This window comes from Pteropus alecto, unplaced genomic scaffold (genome assembly GCF_000325575.1).
Source record: "Pteropus alecto unplaced genomic scaffold, ASM32557v1 scaffold237, whole genome shotgun sequence".
Lineage (NCBI taxonomy): Eukaryota > Metazoa > Chordata > Mammalia > Chiroptera > Pteropodidae > Pteropus > Pteropus alecto.
In genome coordinates, this window is record NW_006440624.1 from 2335769 (window position 1) to 2359071 (window position 23303).

At 33.8% G+C, this 23303-nt stretch overlaps 1 protein-coding gene across 1 annotated transcript in view; it reads right to left on the reverse strand.

Annotated features, from left to right (window-relative positions):
* Nucleotides 1–23303, reverse strand: part of RASSF6 (Ras association domain family member 6) — a 47100-nt gene that overhangs the window by 1324 nt on the left and 22473 nt on the right. The window contains exons 3-8 of the mRNA XM_025050567.1: nt 17759–17837; nt 13499–13638; nt 9606–9703; nt 8061–8245; nt 4076–4177; nt 3702–3753 (exon numbers count right to left, since the gene is read on the reverse strand). Of these exons, the coding sequence (XP_024906335.1) occupies nt 3702–3753; nt 4076–4177; nt 8061–8245; nt 9606–9703; nt 13499–13638; nt 17759–17837 (656 nt within the window). The remainder of the gene's footprint in view (nt 1–3701; nt 3754–4075; nt 4178–8060; nt 8246–9605; nt 9704–13498; nt 13639–17758; nt 17838–23303) is intronic.

Sequence of the window (23303 nt, forward strand, 5' to 3'; positions counted from 1 at the left end):
TAAATATTTTGAGTTCTTACTATGTGTCAGATATTGTTGTATAGTTGCTGAGTAAACTACAGAACAGAAAAGAATAAAATCACTTCCTTTCATTCTACTGGAAGAGACAAATGATAAGGAAGATAAATCAATAAAGTATGCCATATGTTAGTGATAAGTATTCAGAAGAAAAATGAAACAAGAAAGGGGAACAGAAAGTATGTGTATGTGTGAATGTGTGTGTATAATAATTGCAGTTTGCAATTATTAATGGGGTGGCTGAGGAAGGCCTCGCTAACAAGTAACATTTGAGTAAAGACTTGAAGGCGATGAGGGATGGAACCACAAAGCTATCTGGGGGAAGTGTGTTCTAAACAGAGTAAGTAAACAAGTAAAGCGTAGGTGAGGCCAGGGCATGCCTAATGCTATCGAAAGCAGCAAGGATCCAGAGTAGCTGGCATGAAGAAGATAAGGGGAGGGTTAGCAAAAGATGAAATAAAGAAAGAATGGGTATAAAGACTCTGGCTTTACTGTGAGAAGAGAGACCAATGGAGGATTTGAGAAGAGGTGTGACAGGGTCTGACTTATGTTGTTAAAGAACAATCTGTTCATTATGTTGAAATAGACTAAAGAGGGAAGAGTAGACTAGTCTTTTCTACATTATCATCTATCTATGAAATAAATTCCCTTGGGCTCTTAAAAATTCTGAGATTCAGAACTGTTCTCATTTCCTGGGCTGGACTTACCCCAGGAAAAAAGTCACGAGAGGATCTAGAACACAAAAGCCACCCACTCCACAATTGAAGTGACATTATCCATTCCTGTATCCACAAAGTTGGAGTTCATTGCTTTAATTCCGCTACCATTACTGAAGAAATGGGAACCTCAATAATTTAGCTCCTCTTATTAACCCACTAGATCTTCTTTTGATCTCTACATCTTATGTTAACTTAGTTTTGCATCTTTAGTTTGTTCTACTCTTGGTATTATAGAGCAAGGTTTCTTGCTTCACAATTTTGCTTCATAATACCTGGGATAATTATTAGAAATACATATTCTTAGACTGTCTCCAGATCTGAAAGGGCTTGGGAATCTGTATTTTAGATGAAATCTCCACATAATTCTGAAGTACACTATAATTTGAGAAACACTGTGATAGGTCATAGGCTTAATAGATATAAAGTGTTAAAATAGACCTATCTTTACTTTCCAGATTATTACCCAGACAGGTGCTATATGCTGCATTCTTTTCTCTGTTTCTGGTCCCCAAAAGATCCTAGTTGTGATTATCTTCAGTTCTTGATTTTATATGTGAGAAATTTTGATACAAAATATGAATTAAAACATGATTCTCACAGGTAAACTTTTAAAGAACTACATTTTTATGGTGAAAATAGACATTTTATCTGATTATAAAAAATAACACATGCTTTGGGGAGAAAAAATGAGGTGATCTAAGTCAAAGGGTACACATTTTCAGTTATTAGAAAAATAAATTCTGAGGATCTAATGTATACAATAGTGACTATAGTTAATAATATAGTATTGTACACTTAAAAGTTGGTGAGAGTAAATCTTAAGCATTCTTACTTACCGCATGAAAAAAAGTTAACTACATGAAGTGATGAATGTGTTAATTATCTTTATCTTGGTAATCATTCTACAATGTATGTATACAAAATCATCATGTTGTATGCTTTAAATATATACAATTATATTTGTCAATTATTCCCAATTATTCCTCAATAAAGTTACACACATACACACACATATACACACACACTATTGAAATTGAAACTATGAAGAAAAGTGTAAGGCAGAAAGGAAAAATCACTAGAATCCCAGAACTCTGAGGTAATCAGCATTATGCATTGAGTGGCCATCCCTTCATATATCTCTTTATGCGCACAAACACACAATACATAAAGATGGTAATACATAACTCGCTATTTTTATTGTAGACATATTTTTTTAATATCATAATTTAGTGGGTTTTTTGCTTCTGCATTCTTTCACCTTCCCATCCTCTTTTCTGCGTATCCCCAACGCTCTAACCAGGTTATTTATGTTAAGGGCTTGATATTTATCATTCCATACCTTTCTCCCTGATCATGTAATCATACATACCACATATTTAAATAGGGATATATAATTCTTTTACAAAGATAGGATCATAGATATATATTTTTAGGCATCTTGCAGTTTTTCATTAAATATATGTTATAAAATTTCCTCCATTCAGCTGGTATAAATCTAGCTCGTTCTATTTAATGCCTGAGTAATAATCACTTATTCAACCATTCCTCTATGATTGGTAACTTTGTCTTTAGCTTTTTGTCATTATAAACAGCCTTGCACATAAATCTGTAGGTATTAGTCTTCTTATTTTTGTGAAATAAAAATTCTCGCCAGTGGGATTGCTGGATAAAGCCTGTGTGTATGCTGTAAATTTTAATAAATACTGCTAGATGAGTTCTGAAAAAGCAAAGACAGTCATATTTTCACCAGAATTGCATGAAATTACCCTTCACCTTTAATTATACCAGTCATAGGTAGAATCATTTAAAAATTTTTGCCAGTCCGTTAAGTGTGAGATAATATTGCATTTTGGACTAAATTTGCATTTCCTTGACTACTGGATTCTCGTGAATATTTGTATTTACTTGAGTTTAAGACTTTTCCTAAAAATATTTACTGGTCATTTTAATGTTTTATCCTTTGAATTGCTTTACCATACTTCTTTTTAGTTTTATTGAATTGGTTGTCATTTTGTTATTATTTTGTAAGAGCTCTTTGATATGTTAGGCACTAATATTTTTTTCTGATATTCTTCATAATCTATTGTTTATATTTGTTAACATTTTACATAGTCCAATGTTTCTACCTTTTATTTTATACCTTTTAATTTTTTCCTAAACTAGAATATGAATATATATATATATATCCTTGGACTTTTCAAAAAAATATATATATACTTCTTAAATTTAAGCCTTTAAATTATAAGGACTTTATTTCTGTATATGTTTGGAGATGCAGTTTTCATTTTCTTATAGTTATTATGACATCAAAATGTATCATTTTATTCTATTCATTTCTGGTTTAACAATTTGACACTTAAATTGTAACCTGGAATACTTCTGCAATTTAACATGTAAATTTTTTCAATTTTGAGTTTTCAAAAATTTTAGTATCACCTTAGGTTTTCTCTAATCTCTTTCACTCCCTGCTCCTAGCTACCCCCACATATAACACCTTCTCAATGCTCTACTTCTAACCTTTTACTCCCTACCACCAACATCTGAGTATGTTTCTCTACTGAGGAAGAGTTAACACTCCTATAATGTGTCAGATTCTCTGCTAAGAAAGATAATATTAACAAGATCAGAGAAAAATGCAATGCAATCGTGACTCTAGTAAGAGCTAGAGTACAGAGGTCAACATGACTTAAATGCTTAACAATTCCTGGGAATTTTCATAGATTCTCAAGGGCTCTGATCACCATTCAGATAACTGAATGTTGGTCAACAAGCAAACTCTTTTGTATTATAGACTCTTCTAGGATACTATGGTTTCTTTAGTTCTTCTAAAACACCTTCACCTCTTTTCCTCTTTCCTTCTCTCTCTTTCTTCTACAGAATGAGGTAAACTGCTCTTCTGTCTTCCCTATGGGCAGAAAACTAACACACTGGAGTTCTGTAAAAAGAGTGATCAAGCTTACTTACCTCCTGTTGCAAAAATAATGTAAAGTGCAAAGTCCTGGGCACTGTTTTCAATCTGTAGGTGGAAAAAAATGAACAGACATGAATTCTTTGTTGTCATATGATGTTTTCTAAGCTAACTAGACTCAAATTATGTATTCATTTCCTCACTTTCATTTTTTACTATCAGACATAAAACCTTCTCTGCTCTCGGGGAATAATGTACTTTCTCATAGCACAATTAGTAAAAGGTGTCATATTTAGTAAATAATTCTTCAGAACTAAACATTTAATTTAGATTTACATATTCATAGGTCTTTTTTGGAAGAGAGCATTTATGTGTCTACAATTAAATTATATATAAGATATGTATAGCTCAGTTCGGCAATAAAAATTACCTTAAATTTTTGGAGAAGTTGCTTTATTACTTCTTCGGTTTTCATGTTACTGTTTATTCTGACTTTAGTTTCTGATCCAAAGGCTGGGGTAAAAATTGATGTCTACAGAGAAAAAAAAAAAAAAGATCGTCATACTAGTCCTTAAAATTACTTCAAATTAACAACAGTCAATATCTTGAAACTGGCCTTCTTTAGGCCAAAGAATCCAAGGTCACCAATTTAAAAAACTTGTTTTCTTGTTTTTGCTTTCTTTGTTGTTCTTGAATATTGTGTCTCCTTTTAAGCAGCCTCATATTGTTTCTAGAGTAAATTAGGTAAAACATTACTTGAGAATGTTCAAAACATTTTTACTAGTATAGTTTAGTATAGTTTAAGATTTCAAAATAAGTTAACTATTGTAACTAACCACAAATAAAACGTAATGTGAATAGGTTTTTTTTTAAATTCACATGCCATATCTTCCTCTTGCTTGGAAATAATTGTTCTAAATTTTTTTTAGTTTGAACTATATGAAATCACTCTTTTTTTGGTTGGTCAGAAATGGTCCAGTGTTATGGTTCAGCCTGTATCTCACCTGAGGGTTTGGGTAAAAGTGCTATCAGTTGAAGCTCTAGTACAATATTTCCCACAAGTTGCTCTAATCAAGAGTCTACCTTCCAGGTGATACTTGGTAAAATGTTTCCATAGTCAGAGATATCTGAGACATCTCTCATGGGGGTTAGTAATATATATAAAAAAACTCACATCCAACATATAACTATGGATTGTTCACTCTTAATTTGATCATTATTCGCATTTTAAAATAAATACTATACCTTTTAAATATACTTGTTAATAACCAATGAAATATACTTTAGAAAAAGCTGGCCAATAATATTTGTTCAGCTAGGATTTCCCTAACTTGTACATGTTTCCTGGTTACATGTCTACCCAGATTAAGATGATTGAGTGCTTAGCAAGAGCTGATCAATCTATTTAGACAAATCAACATGTAAGTAAATTAGTGGTTATTAGGCAGAATATGTAATTCCTAAACATAACGATATTATTACAAAGAATGACATAGAATTCTCAAGTAATTATTAATTTAACATAGTCCTAATTATGTGCCAACATCTATTCTAAGTCCCGTATAAATAAATACTAATTTAATCCTTAAAACAACCATAAATAGACAAAATTAATTTTGTCCTATAATACAAATAATATATGTTCAAATTAAAAAAAAAATAGTGAGTAAAGATTCACAAGGTGGGTAATTGATGGCGTATGTGTAACTTATGACTCTCAGAAGAAATATGACTTTATGTGTGCCAGAGTGTGAAAAAGAAAAAATTCTCACTCATTAGGTAGCAGATTGTAAGAAGAATGGCATAAATGTTTATTTTAAAATAAAAAAGGACATTAAATAAAATTTATTTCCATATATCTCATTTATATGTGTGAACTTCAAGTGTTCAAAGACTGTAAAAATGGGGTGGGTTCAGAAGAAATGGAGATGAGTGGGTTTTGGGGTAGCTTAATGGAATGTTAGATAGATAAGCTCTATGTTGGGAGATCAATAAATAAACATTTAAGTATATATATATGCACATATTTGCGTAAGTAAAAATCTGCTTATGAAAATGTTTTCAGAAAATTAAGTTTAAGAATTAAGTTTTGTTAAGTATGAAAAAATTCAATGTTTGTGGACATGATAAGGCATAGATGAGTTGCTATGACACTTATGAGCAGTGCTTATGAGTTCTATGGAGTCCTGGAGAACCATATGTGCATTTTGCACTAAGGCGAGGATATATTAGACATGTGGTTTGACATTTTCATGGTGTTTGTCAATAGCACTACATTAGGATTCAGAAGACCTAGAATCTACTGTCTATTAACTCCAACTTTGTCAACTCAACATTGAGACCTAAAGAGGCCTCAGTGATTTCATTTATAAGAGAGTAAGACTAGGTGATCTCCAAGAGATCTTCTAATGTGCCAACATATGATGAATTTGGAATCATGTTTTTCAGAGTTTTATTTAAAACGGCATTCTTTACATCAGTTTTGTTGGTCAAAACACATAATAGAACCTTGTTATAAAGTTATTTTTTATTACATGGATAGAACTGTACCACAGGTCAAGTCATATCTATAATTTATCTACAAATATCACAATGTAAGCCTCTAATATAGGTGTTATCCATGGTCTAACAATATTGGCACTATCAAGAGGTTTTGTGATATAAAACCATATTTAAAAACTATGTTTAAGTTTCTAGATGCTGATAATTGCATACCTGTTGACAGAGGGCTTTCGGCTTTTGAGTTTCCTTTGATTTTCTGTTTTGCTAGTTATCAAATTTCAGTGAATGACATTTGTATAAAATATATGTAGTCCCAGCTTGATCTCTTTCAATCAGCAACAATAAAATTAATGTAAATTGAGTTCTTCCTTTGTGCCAGGCACTGTGCTGAATTCATCTTATTTCATTTAATCCTATTAACAACTTTGTAAAGTAAGAAGAATGAAAGAACTAAGGCTAAGAGATTGAATAAATTTTTAACTTTGCTCAGCAAGAATTTGAAATCAGTTCATCAAGCTGTAGCACTCAAATACTGAACCATTTAGCCATGATGCTACACTGCCAACTTAGTGCCAATTTCATTCTTAGCACAGGGTATTAGTCTGGAAGCCACTCATTTAAAACAATGTGGCTTTCACAGCCTTATTTAACACAAATCACCTCACAAGGTAACCACACACAACATAATTCTGAGGAGAAGAAGAAACCAGGACAATTGGTAGTTGGACAACCACGGGGGAACTGTCAATGTTATTTTATGTCCAGGAGGATAATTCTTGAACCAGAAAAATGTCTAATTTGAACAAAGAATTTAGAAGGGAGGTTTGTCCCTACCAATCTCCAACAGCACAGTAGTGATACCCTCATGGTGTGGAAGATGGAATAAGGTAAAAGTCCCTACAGGAAAAAGCTTAAGAGAAATGAGTTAATATTTTTATTAAAGGGCTCAGAATGGTGCCTGGTACAAAGTGCTTTTAAAGTATTTATTCAATGAATAGGTAAATGGTTGCTAAAGTACATGACATAAAAAATATTTGTTTTAGAAAAATAATATATTTTCTACCTTCAGTAAAGCAAAATACTATGTAAAGGCATGTGTAAATTTAAGTGAAGAATCAGGATACAAATTATGTCTAGACTACAACTATAATTGAATAAAAAATGACACATATATGTATGTATATATAATATAATATGTAATATATATTATGTGTGTGTGTGTGTATGTGTGTGTGTGTGTGTGTGTGTGTGTGTGTGTGTATAATACATTATAATACATTATGTCCAAGACCTGTCAGGGAACAAGGCAAAATTAGAAATTTAATTTATTGGAATAAATAGGACTATGGCTGATTTTTTCAAATTTCATTGTTAATGTTCAAATGTAGAACCATTCTCTATTGTAGCAGTTACATTATTCTAATGCCATTTGTCAATATATTGGTTTCTTTGCTCATGTCCTGAGCTCATTGCTGGCAGAGGCATCAACTGACTCATTTTTATATTTCCAGTGCTTGGCATAGGACCTGCCATTTAGAGTTGATTCATTATGATGGCTAAGAATTTGGGTTCTGGAGTCAGACAAAGCTGAGCTCAAGTCCAAAGCTACTATTTAAAAGCAGTGTGACCTCAGACAAATTGCTTAACCTCTGTGAACCTCAATTAACTCATATGTAAAGTAGGAAAAATAATGGTACCTACTTTATAGCATCATTTTAGTAATTAATGAGATAATTCATCAAAAATCAATTTAAAACAGTTTAATAACTAATATGTAGAGAATATCCAATAAACATTAGATATATTGCTACTATTGTTATTCTTACTATTTTTAATTATAAGTTGAATTGAGTGCTACTGTTAGCATAATAGACAACACTATTTTAAATAGCACCAGTGGAATTGTAACTCACTTCATGGTCATAAAAGTGTCCATTAATAGAAGCCCTATGGTTCCGTCTGTCTTTTCTGTCCATCATTGGAGGTTTCATCCTTTTTCTTACCAGCGTTGCTTCACTCATGGTTCTATAGAGCAATGGGGATTCTAGCTCTTCATCTGCATGGGGCTTCAGGGTGCTGCTATGATAAGATAAATAATCTGGGAAGAATAAAGATGATAAGCCCATATCATTTAGCTGCCCACCTCTGCATTCTGGGAGAATCTGTATATGTAATAAGTAAATATATAGCTAAGCAATTGACTCTAATGCCTTTAAACAGTAAGGAAATAGCAATGTTCTTATTTAAGAACAGGATTGTCTGGTGGCATTTGTGTTCCATTTTACCTTGGTATTTTAAATATTTTTCTATTACAATTAGAGTATCATTAAATAGTCATGAGATATTTCACCTTTCTCTAGCACTGGTGTTTAAATACAAATAGATTTTAATGGTACCTTTGGTGTCAAGATATTGGAACTCTCCTGGGTTCAGATGAATATTTTCAAGAGGCTAATTGGAAGAATCCTTATATAAAAGATGTCAAGAGGCCATAAGACAAAGATAAGAAAATCCTGGAATGAACATTATGTTTGTTATACAATCTAGGTACTTATAGTGACAGCAGAATTAGCTGAATTGAGAATGGTTTAAAAAATAAATAAATAAAAATTGGAAGTTGTTAGTAGTCATGAAGGTAATGCCAACAGGAACCCTTGTTCGGTCCGAAGCCAGCTTAGTAATATCACCACCCAGGAATATGAACCTGGTCCCGGCCTCAGTCATCAGCTCCTTGGATCTCTATATATTGTATGAAAAAAAAAATCCATGGAAAAGATAAGATATCATGCCTGACACTTAATAGAGTGAGTCTCAGTAAATGACAGCTATTAATATCATTACTATCACATCATTATTATTATTATGACTGCTGATGTCACATGTCATAAGAGCTGGCATTTCCATTGGTTTGCCAAGTTTGATATGAACTCATTTGATGTTAAAGTAGATTTCTCTCTTTTTCAAATAAATGCTTGAAACAACTCTATCAAATATGAACAGTGACTCCAATGTATCTGCTTCTTTCTCAGAAGCAATGTTTTATATATATATCTACTAACTGAAATGTTTGACTTCTAAAAAGATGTGGAATTCACTCTAAGAGGCATGGCCTAACATAAAAAGCTACTAAGTATAATAAATGATACCTATTCTTGGGGAAAACACTGAACAATTTTATGAACATGAACTTTATTCAAACCATTAGTTCTCTCTAATCTAATAAATTTAAAGGACTTGATGTAATTTTTATAAATCATCATATCTTTATATAGCAAAGTAAGTTTCTTAAACATTATACCAGAATTATAGCAACTTAAGTTAACGTGCTTTTAAGACCCTTTTTTAAAAAGTGTAAAATAAGAGTTTATTATGTAGCAGTGTATAAAATGTTAACTTTCAGATAAACATTCATGATTCATGCTTTAAAGTCTCCTCCTTAATAACAGTTTGACACTGACCTTCCTGGGACTTTATCGCTTTAGATGTTGGAAACTGGGTCCTGTCCAGTTCACTAATATGATGAAGATCATCAAATTCTCCCCAGCGTGTCATTCTGCTGAAAAATAATAAATCTCGTAAGTGACATCAACTTCATTCATAATGAGCTCTATGATGGCGTTCAGATGTATGGTATTTTTATTAATACTGTGGGCCTCTGTAGGTAGGTATATCACTCTAATTTATAAGAATTTTATAATGTTATTAAAATAATACTTATACCAGAGTGGTCAACATGTGTTTTAAATACTTCTTTTACTTATTCTTTATATTCTTTATATTAACCTCTTATCAGATATATCATAAGCAAATATCTTCTCCCATTCAATTGATTGTCTTTTTGTTTTGTTGATGGTTTTCTTTGCTGTGCAAAAACTTTTTAGTTCGATGTAGTCTCATTTGTTTATTTTTCCTTTTGTTTCTGTTGCCTGAGAAGATATGTCTGAAAAGAAATTACTAGTAGTAATATCAGAGAGTTCACTGCCTATGTTTTCTTCTAGAATTTTTATGGTTTTGGGTCTTACATTTAAGTCTTTAATCCATTTTTAGTCTATTCTTATATACATTATAAGAAAGTGGTCCAGCTTCTTTTTTTTTTTCTTTTGCATGTATCTGTCCAATTTTCCCAACACTATTTACTGGGGTAAAGAGACTATCTTTATCCCATTGTATATTCTTGCCTCCTTTGTCATATATTAAGTGAACGTATAAGCATAGATTTATTTCTGGGCTCTCTATTCTGTTCCATTGATCAATGTATCTGTTTTTATGCCAGTACCATGCTGTTCTGATTACTGTAGCCTTGTAGTATAGTTTGATATCAGGTAGTGCAATAACTCCAACTTTGTTCTTCTTTTTCAAGATTGCTGTGGCTATTCTGGGTCTTTTATGGTTCCATATAAATTTTAAGATTATTTTTTCTTGCTCTCTGAAAAATGCCATTGGTATTTTGAAATGAATTGCATTGAGTCTATAAATTTCTTTGGGTAGTATAGCCATTTTAATGATGTTGATTCCTCCTACCTATGAGTATGGTATATGCTTCCATTTATTTGTATTTTCTTCAGTTTCTTTTTTCAATGACTTATAATTTTCTGAGAAGAGGTCTTTTACCTCCTTGATTAATTTGATTGCCAGGTATTTTACTGTTTTTGATACAACTGTAAATAGGATTGTTTTCTTAATTTCTCTTTCTGAAAGTTCTCCATTGGTGTATAAAAATGCCATTGACTTCTGAATATTAATTTTGTATCCTGCTACTTTACTGTATTCATTGAACAGTTCTAATAGTGTTTTGGTGGAATCTTTAGGGTTCTCTATATATAGTATCATGTAATCTGCAAAGAACAAGCCTAATGCTATTTTATATGGGGGAGATGAGAATGCCTATAAATTCTTAGAAACACTGGCAGACTAGATACCTATCCTCATTTTCTCACAGCTTAATGGTGTCACAAAAATACAGGGAGACAAACATGGCTCAATACGTAAAGTGTTTAGCCCCTTTTCCTCCCTGCCATCTGAGGAAACTACACCAATTTTCAGCTTTGGACTTTATAGTTTGAAGTATCGCCACATACAACTGTCCATATACAACTCTGAGGGCAGTTACTCAGAGTTTTCCATAGAAAACTGGTTAGAACTTTATGGAATATCCAATAGTTTAACTTGCCTAAGCACAAGACCAAGCTTCAGAAATGTATATATCATTAGCAAATTTAAATTGTGAGGAGGTTTTCTATTGAGTTGCAAAAGAAAAAGGAGGTAGAAATTTGACAAATAGAATGCAGTCACTTCTCTATCCATATTGTAGGAAAGAACAAACACTATTGATATTATTGAAATGTACACCTGTCCAGTTTCCACTCTTTATTTCATTCTGCCATGACTTGTCCAAAATGTGCCAAAGCTGACTTTGGAAAGACATTAAAAACAGAAATGAAAACTGGTGCAGCAAACATAATCTCAATAAGGCTGTTTCCTTTTTTTTCTTCTCCTTTTTTTTTTTCCTTAATGAAAAATTTCCAAAAGCAAATACTTGGATCAGATATAAGAGATCAAAGCACTGCCCATAGAATCAAATCCATAAAGGATCATAAATGGTCACAGCTAAGACAGACTGGTTTATTTTCAAGCTTCTACCAGTCCCATTAAGCTGACTCAGTGTGACTCATTTCAAAGATAATTAAAACAAACTAGCATGACAGACTGATGATTCTCTCAAAAGGTGAACAGAAAGACACAAGATGGCAGCCCTTCCTGCAGCTGAGTACACAACTTCCACTTCCTTTACTCCACATCAACCCAATGGAGATATCAATCTATGATCCTGTCAGAGCACAGGTTATAAGTTCTGCTCATAGAAACCCAGTATTGAAAAGGGAACGTGAGAGATATTTTACAGAGTGAGTGAATAGTCCGTTTCTTTACACAATTTCATTTGAGGCTTAGAATTTAAATAAATGCCACCTTAATGGTGGCAACTAGAGTGAGGGTGTCTAGGATTGGATTGAAACAAATCTTAGTACTTTAGGTGACTGTGCACCCCACTGGAAACCAGCAGCAAGGGGATAGCCATTCCAAATTATGCTGTACTTTCCTTCTGAGTGTTTAGCTGGTTCCCAAGAAGGATTCTTGGCTAATTAATCATAACCGAATCTAATATTGCCATTGTATGTGAGAGAGACAGGAGTGGGATGTTTTTTCTGACAATTCTTACCCACCAGAAAGATCTGATACATAACAAGTATGCATTCAGACTTTCTCCTATAAGTCTCGTTACTGTGGTAAAGGGCAAGCAACATTTTCTAGGTAATTCTTTCTTAACTTTAACCTAAAGGAGATTATTCCTGTTTGATTAACAGCAATGTTCTGATAAACAATGAAAAACGCAAATGGAATCCATGGGAGGTGCATCATGAGGATACCAATCTGCTATCATATGCAGAAAAGCATCATTATTGCCTTGTTGGCTGGTCTTGGCAGCTCTCTCTCCATCTTCTTCTCTGCTAGAACTCCAGCCTATCTAGTTATAAATGGGAGGATGGATGAAGTGAAGGCTTGGTAACCTTTATGTATACATAAATGGAGATGAGTTGGATACTCAAGGATTAAAGAGGATGAGAGGAAGGGAGAGAGGGAGGATGAAAACAGTAAAAGAAATTATACATATAATTGCTTCTGGGAATATTTATTAGTTTTTCTAAAAATTGTAAAAGATAATGAAAAACCAGCCCAACTTGTATATTCAAGGTACAGTTGCATAAACCCACACAGAGAACTGGTTTTCTGTGTGTGTGTGCGTGTGTGTGTGTGTGTGTGTGTGTGTGTGTGTGTGTGTGTCTGTATTACATTTATTGAGCTTCAAATACACTTTGCTGTGCCTTTTTGAACAAGATCAGGACAATCAAGTGGAGGATAATTAAGTCTTCAGAAAGCAGGAAGAGCCCTTTATTCCAAGAAGAAAAATTTAAATTTTATCTCCCCATCCCCCTTTTTTTTGACGATCAGGCTGGGCTAATGAAATCTTGCCTTTACATTTTATCTTTTCCAATGAAGGAATGCAGTCTTCCAGGAGAGAGGCAATACAATAAAAAGGTCAAGAGCATGGGCTCTGGAGCCCATAGACCTGAGGTTCAGTCCAGTTCTGCTACATGGTGATTGAGCATCTAGTTTGAATCACCTAACTTCTCAGAGTCCTGGTTTCTGGACACCTACTTCATATAGTTGCTAGAGGATTAAGTGAGATTGTGTATAAACACTTAATTGAGCTCCCATCTTTAACAGAGCATGCGATAAAGGTAAATATGAAGATCATCTTGTAAAGAATTAAAAGATGAAAGAGCTTAATTACCTTTTGGAAAAGACATCTGGTGAGTTCAACACAGTAAAAGAAGGGATTTGCTTCTCATCTTGTATTTTCAGCTGTATAGGCCGTTCTACTCCCCAGAAAATGTCCAACATTCCTTCAACAATTAGTTTACCATCTTCAGTCTAGAGAAGAAACCATTTATTTCAACCATTGTTTTTGTACTATTTATAGAAGGTAAATGTTTTAACTGAAGATATAGAAATTGAATCTGCAAGACATCCTAATAGATAAAAAAGTAAATTTCCAAGTAGGATCGTTTGGCTTTCCAATTTACCAATAAATTAATGCTATTTTTGAAATACTCTTTTATTTTTGAAAACAGCTATAACCAGTGAAGTGAGTAAGTCATAATGGTAATGACATACTCACCAGAGGACTCAGTATGTTAAAATGCTTTCTGAACTCTACGATTCTTCAGTTAAGTGGAATTTTAATTCTCTAATTCTGTTTAACTTAAAATTAAAGTAGAATTGAAACTTGTACAAAGTTAGAAATTAGAGAACAGTTGTTGAGAGATTTAGTGGCTCTTTTCTCATTTCTGTATAGGAAAAATTTAACTCACAAAGTTATTATGCAAAGTTTAATGAGTAAAATAATGTATGTGAAAATAGTAAAATATAAAACAGAAAATAGTAAAAATATAAAACAGAAATGATAGTCTCAAAAAATCAATAACATTTGAATAATTTCTTTTATATTGGAAATACTGTAACAAAAGAAGACCACTCCACACAAAGAAAAATTAGCAAACATATATTGAAGACTTATTCAGTGGATGTAAATATTAATAACAAAGTACATTCCCATAGAACTTATTTTTTAATCTGTTTTCCTCTGTATATGTAAAAGACTTTCTGTTATTAATGTATGATCTTTATAGGTAATTTGGAAAATAAACTAAGAAGTGTTATATTTCAACCATTTAATGACTACTGTTATTATGAAAAATCAATTATTACAAAACATAAGTGACTCAGTTCTTATTTGAGAGTGTAATGAAAAATCCAGACTCTGGAATCAGACAGACCTATGTTTGAACTCTGAGTCTGCCATTCCTAGCTGTGTGACTTTGAGCAAGTGTCTGAATGCCTTTAAACTTGGGTTGCTTCTTCTGAAGAATGAACATCATATTAGTTTCTGATTCATAGGACCTGGTATTTAATACATGTTCAATGAATATTATTGCATATTATTTCTTTGGCTGATAAACCTGCTTTGGAGTCACTCCTGAATCAGAGTTTTGCCCTTTCTCCCACTTTTGAGTTCACATTTTAGATTACTGAGAGGTCAGGTCACCAATCAGTTGTTTTTAATAACCAAACATAATTTGTTCTTTGAAATGGCAGTACATAATGCAGATACATTTCAATTATTGATGTATAACAACCTTCATTTGCTTAATTATACTTCAATTAATCTCTTACATCAAAAATTTAAATAATAACTGCTCTTCTGAGGTTATCTAATTCTTGCTTTCAAAAAGAAATACTCTATTACCAGGCAATGCTTTTCTCAGGTAAAGAATATTAGAATATTTTCTAATTTCAGAAAAAATCTCTTTAGAGATTAAATAATTATCCTTGAAGCCTTATACTTATTAATTTCATTGTCCCAATCTTGGACATCTACTTCATATAGTTGCTAGAGGATTAAGTGAGATCTATCCTTAGATCTGTCTTCTAGATCTATATCAATATACTTGATGACCTTAAGAATCCTTATATTCCATCTCTAAACAAATAATTCCCAACTTTATATTTCCAGGTCAAACCTCCCCACTGAACTCCAGTTGTCAAACTGCCTACTTGACATCAAACTTAATCTGTTCTAACCAACTCTTGATAGTCCTTCTATAAATATTTTCCTCTCCCAGTCATTCCTATCTTGGTAAATAGGCACTCCCGTCCTTCCAGTTGCTTAGGCCAAGAATTTTCCAGTCACCATTAATCTTTCTTTCATATGCAACATCTAATGCATTAACAAATCCTATTAGCTCTACCTTAAAAATATATCCTTAATATGGCCATACTTATTACATCTACAACCATGAAGATGGTCCATACCGTTGTCATTATTAGCCTAGATTATTGGAATAATCCAGTTTCTTTCTGGTCTACTTCATTTTTCTCTTGCCCCTCTGTATGTTCCCAGTAGCTAGTTCTACAATAAACACTTTTAGATAACGTCACTGTTACAGTCAAAACTCTCCAGTGGCTTTCTATCTCGTTGCAAGTACAAGCAAAAGTCTCCACAAATGATCCGCAAGACCTTATACACTTTGGTGCCTTCCCTTTCTCAGTTATCGCTCTAGCTTTATTGTCCCCTAATTCCCATTCTCATAAGGTTCCTGTCACACTGACTTCCCACTAATCCTCAATTACTCGAGCCAGGTTCAGAACCTTTATTCAGGCTGCTGTCTCTGTCAGAATGCACGTCCCACAAACTTCTGCAAAGTTTGCTCACATCTTTCAGTCTTTGGGCAAATATTCCTCTTCCTCTATCCCACTTAGAGTCCTGAGCCCACTTCTTCATTTGGCTGTTCACCATCTGACATACTATACATTTCACTTCTGTTTCTTGTCTGTCTACTAAAAAAAGACATATTCCTTACTAGAATGTAAGCTGCACGATGGCAGCAAATTTTGTCTGTTTTTTTTTTTTTATTGCCATATCTCGTTTTTAGAACAGTGTCTAACACTTGGTAGACAATAAATATTTGTTTAATTAATTAATCAGAGATTAAAGAAGCTACATGTTATCCTGCATGGACTGCCCTTTTTAACAGTGTCCATTATTGTAACTAAGTCAGAAGATTAGGGAAATTCTGGATTCTAAATTTATTGACCAGTGAGTAAAGATTAAGCACTCTGATATTCTCACTGTATATTTTACTTAGTATAATTTTTAAACATTATATAAGATATGAGACTTTATTTAAAAAAATTAAGTGACTTTTGTCTTGTAAATTGAGCATTGACTGATTCACAGATGTTGAAAAGGCATTCAAACATTTTCCAAAACAAAACAAACTTCTTAACATCATGAATTTTGTGGAAACTATCAAATTAAAATATAAATAATTATTTTCTTAAAGTTTTTGTCTTTTCCTAAATTTTATAATTTTTAAAATTACATATATTAGAGATCTAGGATATAGGACAATATTGAAATAATTTAAAACTTGGCCCTTTTTAAATAAAGAAATTAGTTATTCTTCTGTATATTATTACATTTGGAAAAGTAATTTAAGCTCACTAGTAAAGGCCAGAGTGGTCTGTACATTTTCTTTCTGTCTCAACTGCAGGTGTAAGCCAAATCCTGGTAGCCTAAGGTCAATGTTGTACCATTAAATTTGAAGATTTAAAATGGAAAATTAGAAAATTCTAATGTTCCCTAGGACTACGAAGATATTGTAAAGATGGAAAGTTAGTTCCATTAAAGTACAAGACTGAGTGGAGAGACTTATGGAGAACGATGCAGTCAAATAAGGAAGGAAGGAAGGAAGGAAGGAAGGAAGGAAGGAAGGAAAATGGAAGGAAAGATGGAAGGAAGAAGAATGGAAGGAAAGGTGAAAGGAAGGGAAAGAAAGTTCTGAGGCCAGTGTTTACATTATTCCGCCAATTACACCCTAAAAAATGCTTTCTAGTTCCAGGACTTCCCTGAATTGTTTCCCTAACATTTTAAAATGCGTTATCATTATGACATACTATACATTCATTTTAACATTCATTCATTTTAACAAGCAGCTCAAACTATGTTACAGATATGTCATGATATATTCAAACAATTCTCCATTGGTAGATTCTTAAGGTATCTTCAAAATTTTTTCCATTACAAATGGTGTTAATGTGAACATCCTTCTATATACAACCTGGTGCATTTGTAAGAAAGTATCAAGATAGATTTCTAATGGGATTTTGGTTCAAAAGATATTAATGTACTGTCTTTAAAGTAGAAAGCAAATGTCATTAAAGATATTTTAATATGTTTTCTTATCCCCCCAAAATGCTTAGAAAGTCAACAATGTTCCAGAACTGACATTTTGTGATACATTTTTAAAAACAAACAAACAAACAAACAAACAAACAAACAAACAAACAAAAACAATTCACGATCATGTTAAAGATTCACCTGTTTCTCCCAGACCATTTGTGCTGCTGGCTTATTTAATCTGACTCCTCTATATCTTTACAGAATTTTTTTCTGTGAATTACCTCTATTGTATTTCTTTGACGGACTTACCTGTCCATATAAAATATGTAGATTTTTCTGGTTCCCATAAAAAAGGTTGTAGGTCTTCAATAAAGAATTGAGTTGTTCCCTAAAAAAAATTACATTCAGTTACAATCAGTATTAGGCTTTTTAAAGGCAATAATAATGCTTTCAGTTTGTGAAGCTATTAGATAGAAAAAATAGTTACTTGAAATCTTTACTGTTGTGTCAGTTTAACTTAATCTAGGTCATTGAAAACTGAAGATTCCTTAGGAGATCAATAAATGTTAAAGGTGATAATTTTTAAATAAACTGAAGAAGGGAAAATGACTGAAGACAAAAGCATGAGAAGAGTGTTCTGTAGCAGGAAGTAGCCATGAAATGCAAATTTGGTTTCACATTCCTTTTTTTTGTTTTGTTTTGCAACATTTAACCAACCTGAGTTAAGCACCTAGAATTTGCCTGACCTTGTGTTTCCCACTGGGAATAGAGCAAGGGTTTAGAACATAACCTGAATATCTTTCTCCCTTTGTGGCAGGTGGACTCTGGCAGGGGGAGCGCTATTTCCTGCCACACCTTCATCCTTTCCTCTGTGTCGCCACAGTTAAAAATGCTTATCCTACCGACTCTGTTTGTCCAAGCTTTTGTCTCTCTCCTGTATTATTGTAACAGTCTCTTAAAAGCCTCCCTGGATCTGTCGTCTATTCTTAACAGCAAGAGTTATTTTAATGCACCCTTGATCATATTTCTCTTTCGTTCAAACTCTCTAATATCTTTTTATTTTAGTATAAATGTTAATATCCTTCCAATGGTTTCAAAGGCCAGATGTGATGTGGTGTGCTGTTACACTTTCAATCTCATTTCCTACTTCTCTCTCCTTTGCTCACTATGCCTCACCCACTGGCTGCCTTGATGTACTCTGAACACTCTGGGCACATTCTCACCTCAGGGTCTTTGTAGTCGTTGATCCCTCTGCCCAGAATAATCTTTCCCCCATATCATCGTATTGTTAGCACATTCATTTAAAAAAAAAATATTTACTCCAAAGTGATCTCAACAAGTTCTTGACCACCAGTCTAGAAGTTTGCCTTCTTCCAGCATCCATATCCTGCTTTCCTTCTTACGCCTGCCCTTTAGTCACCATCTAACGTTGTATATATTTTACTTACATTCTTAGAAAACATATTATTATATATTCTTATGTATTATAATATACATTCTTATTTTAAGACTATATTTTATATTATCTTGCATTCTGTCCTCCCCACTGAACTGTAGCTCCATGAGAATAGGCATGTTTGTATATTTCATTTGCTCTATAGATTCCATGTGCCTGGAAGAAGGCCTGGCACATAATAAGAACTTAACAAATACTGACTGACTGAAGTGATCGGAGGAATTTTTATTTCTAACGAAACATACCAAATGAGGCGGGCGGGGGGGAGAGGAGGGGGAAGCTTTTAAAAAAAATGCATAAGCAGTTTTGTGGGGGAGAAATCTCATGATATTAAATTTCCATATATATCAATCTCTTTGGTCCTCAATATCTATCTCCCTTCCATAAGACTATTGGCTCCATGAGGGCAGGAAGTTTGATCTATTTTATTCATTGCTGTATTCGTCCCAGTGCTTAGAGCAGGGACTTGCTCATAGTAGGCTCTTTTAAAATAAATTTTTATTGAATACCAAAAGATAGAATTCATGTATGTGAATTTTTACATGTTTGAAATCATGTAAACATATTTTTTCTATTTAACTTTTCTTACTTGTAATTTTTCATGTACACATTTCCAAGGATCAATACACTCCACATAATCACCACATAAAATTTTTTTACAGAATTTCTGCATGCCTTTATTCCATTCCGAGACTGGGTTACTTTAGAATTTTATTGTTAATGAGTACTTCTGTTCTAAGTGTCATTGGGCACACTGATTTTGTTCCCTTGGAGTCATTGCTGTGGGTTATTTTTTAAAAATTATAGTACCCATAAAGAGCATAAACACTTTTATTGCTCTCATTCTTGAGTGCCAGGACAGCATACAGAAATTTCTGGTTCACTTGGGATGCAACTCCTGATATACTGAGCTGTGAGAGTTGTTATTAAAGCAAATGAACTTTTACATAATCTTATCCCCACAGCTCCTGTTTCTGATAAAACTGCACGATAAGGTATGGTTCAAGTATCCTTAAAAATGTTTACCTCAGGACCATGTATAATGAGAAAAAATATTCTCTGGGAAGAAGCTACTTGGAAAATGTTTCTGTATTTGAACAAAACCTGATTAAATTTTCTTTCACAGAAATAAGGTTTGAAATGACCAAGGGAGGTGGCAAACTGTGGTCTCAGGCCATCTGTTTTTTGTAAATAAAGTTTTATTGATATACAGCCACAGTAATTTATTTGCTTATTGTCTATGGCTGCTTTGCTGATATAACTGCAAAGCTGAGTGGCCTTGACAGAAACCATATGGCTCACAAAGCTTATAATATGAATTACCTGGCCCTTTATAGAGCAAGTCAGCCAATCTATCAACTATGTGTAATACCAGGTAATTTAATCAGGTTTTGTTCAGATACAGAAACATTTTCCAAGTCTTGCATATATTTCTCACCACAGGCAGTATCTTTCTATTCATGGCACTTTGAAGGACACTAGCATGTGGAAGAAGAGTAGAGCATAAGATAGTGTTGAGATAAAATTAAGTAAGTTAATGATGCCGTAAAGTGAGGAAATGGTAAAGAAAATTCAGAAGTTAGGTGAACAAAAAATTTGGCAGTTACAAAATAGTCATGGGGATATAAAGTACAGCATAGGCAATATAATCAATAATAATGTAATAACTATTTATGGTGTCAGGTTGGTTCTGGAGTTATCGAGGTGACCACTTTGTAAGTTATACTAATGTCTTAGCACTATGTTGTACACCTGAAACTAATATAATGTACGTCAACTGTAATTGAAAAATTTAGAAAATTAAATTTAAAAAACAAAAAAGCAAAAAGTTGAGTGAACAATGACAGCAATGATGAATGAGTTCCAAATATTGAAACATCATCACATTTTTTTTTTAAGTTTATTGGGGTAACATTGGTTAATACAATTATATAATTTTCAGGTGTACATTATAATTTGACATCTATAACATTATCATATTTTAATTGTATGTACCTTACCAGAGAAATTTTGAAGATGATTCATTTATACACCTGATGAAACAATGAGTCTAACACAAAACTGGGAATAAAATGTAGCCTGTAACATTCTAACTTGACTTGTTGGCATTAGGGGCACAAGAAGTTGAATTGCTATTGTCAAGTTGATCATTTGCAGACTGACTCAAATTATATCCTCTAACAGAAGACCTGTACTAATGGTTCCTCATTCATATAGTCACTGTGTACACATAATCAAGAGCCCTCGGTCATATTCTGAGGGTGTTTGAGAGCTTTGAAGAATAGGTGTTACATCTATTAGTAACATCTATTACTGCTTACTATACAGAAGAGTGTGGGGAGCTTACCAGGCAAAGAAAACATTAACAAGAACATGTAGCTCTTTCTATAGTTTTTGTGGAGAAAAGTCAAACAGCTGGGACTCTAAGAGTATAACATGTAAAATGGGGAGTGGTCAGCAATGAGCTGAAGAAGTGGACAGGAACCTCGTGAACCATTGTAAGAAGCTTAGAATTAAGCCTGCAGGCAATTACTGAAGGTTCCAGGCAAGAGAATAACATGGTGATGCTAAGGGCCACTAGGGAGTTCATGAAAAACAGATTTCAGGACAGGACAAAATACAGCAAGTTGGGTGGGACCATCCCAGTGTAGTGGAGTAGAGGTGCAGGAGCAAGGTCGTGTTCCATGGAAAGGTAATCAAATGTGCCGCAAATATTGAAGGATCTAAACTATTTTTATTTTAATGCCTATTTTTATTTTAGGTCCCTTCCAGACTTTAGAGCAGGGGTCCCCAACCCCCGGGCCATGGACTGGTACTGGTCTGTGGTCTGTTAGGAACCAGCCGCACAGCAGCAGGTGAGAGGCAGGCCCTCTCCAGCACTGCTAGCATCACCGCCTCAGCTCCATCTCAGATCATCGGGCATTAGATTCTCATAGAAGCAGGGGTCCCTGTGTCAAAAAGGTTAGGGACCACTTCTTTAGGTGATTCAAAGCTAATCACTAAAGTGTGATCTAGGCAGTACCTAGTCAGAACGTATACATCAATTTAATACACACTGTGTTGTGCCAATGGTAACTGTAACAGATTTTTAGGACCCACTTAAATGTTACACATGGACCTCCGTCCCCTTCAAAAGAGGGGCAAAGAGCATCTGCACACCTTTTCCTCTCAGCCTCCAAAGAGCTCCCCACTCAGCCAAGATCAGACTGTTTAGCATCTGTTCAGTTTCCCTAACAAAGCTATAAAACGGGTGATAAAAAAGATAGATTTCATATCCAGTCTTCTAAGTTTACAAATTTGTGATGTCTAGAAACCACAGGGGTATCTATGAAGTAGACACAAACCTCAAACACTCCATACACATTATGGTAATATATAATCAATTGATTTCTTAAGAGCTGAATTCTTTTAGAAAACATCATCACACAGTATATAATCTTGATAGTGTTTTTATAAAACTAAGGCATGGCAAACGTCCATAAAAACTAGACTTCTAACTAAATGAACGCAGAATCATAAGCTTCCCCAGGACAGAAGCTGGCACTATACACTGCAGTGCAGAGAGGGGATCTCTCTGATGGATGCTGATGGACCCCCAGATTTATTCATTACAGCTATCCAGCAAGGGACTTAACATGAGGGTGACAGGTGTAGGGGAAAGGTGCAGAGGAAAGCCCAGGGCTCCTGTTCCTTTAAGGTTCCCAGCTCAGTTTTAATGAGTAATAGTGGATCCAGTGCTAACGACAAAACACTTAGGTGTACTTTGCACTTTGTGGCCTGAATTGCAGCTGCTCAGCAGATGGGAATTACCCACATTCTGACGTTTGCCATGAATAATAGACTTAAGCAAGAAATGAGTTCCTCAATCTAATCACACTTTTTAGCTGGCTGGAAGAAACAATTTATATTTAATTTTATAAAAGTGCAATATGCATGGACATTGGATAGCATAATGGGTAGATGTGAGTTATGCTCTGCATCCATAGATAGAATGGATGTCAACTATCAGTTCTCTCTCTTGTTTTAATAATGATTTATGGCATAATTTAGTGGATAGCCAATCCCTTTCCTGGAAACCAAAAAACCGTGTCCCACTCTTTACTAAGTGATTCTTACAATTTGGATTCACTAAAGGCAAACCGAAAATATTGTTTTGTGCTGTAATCCAACACAAACTTCAGAGACTGCCACACAACACAAAATAAACTTCAGAGGAAAATACAGCTCAACACAGCCACCAAAGGCATATTTGGCCGTGGCTGTGCTTCCTGAGTTTGTGCTACTTCTGCCTCTTGGAGACTTGCTGGAAAATATTCAGGCTTCAACTCAGGCGGCCACAGAATTGCATTGTGATAGCAGCATCGGAAACAACATTCTGCTGTGTGTTGCCATGTTTGA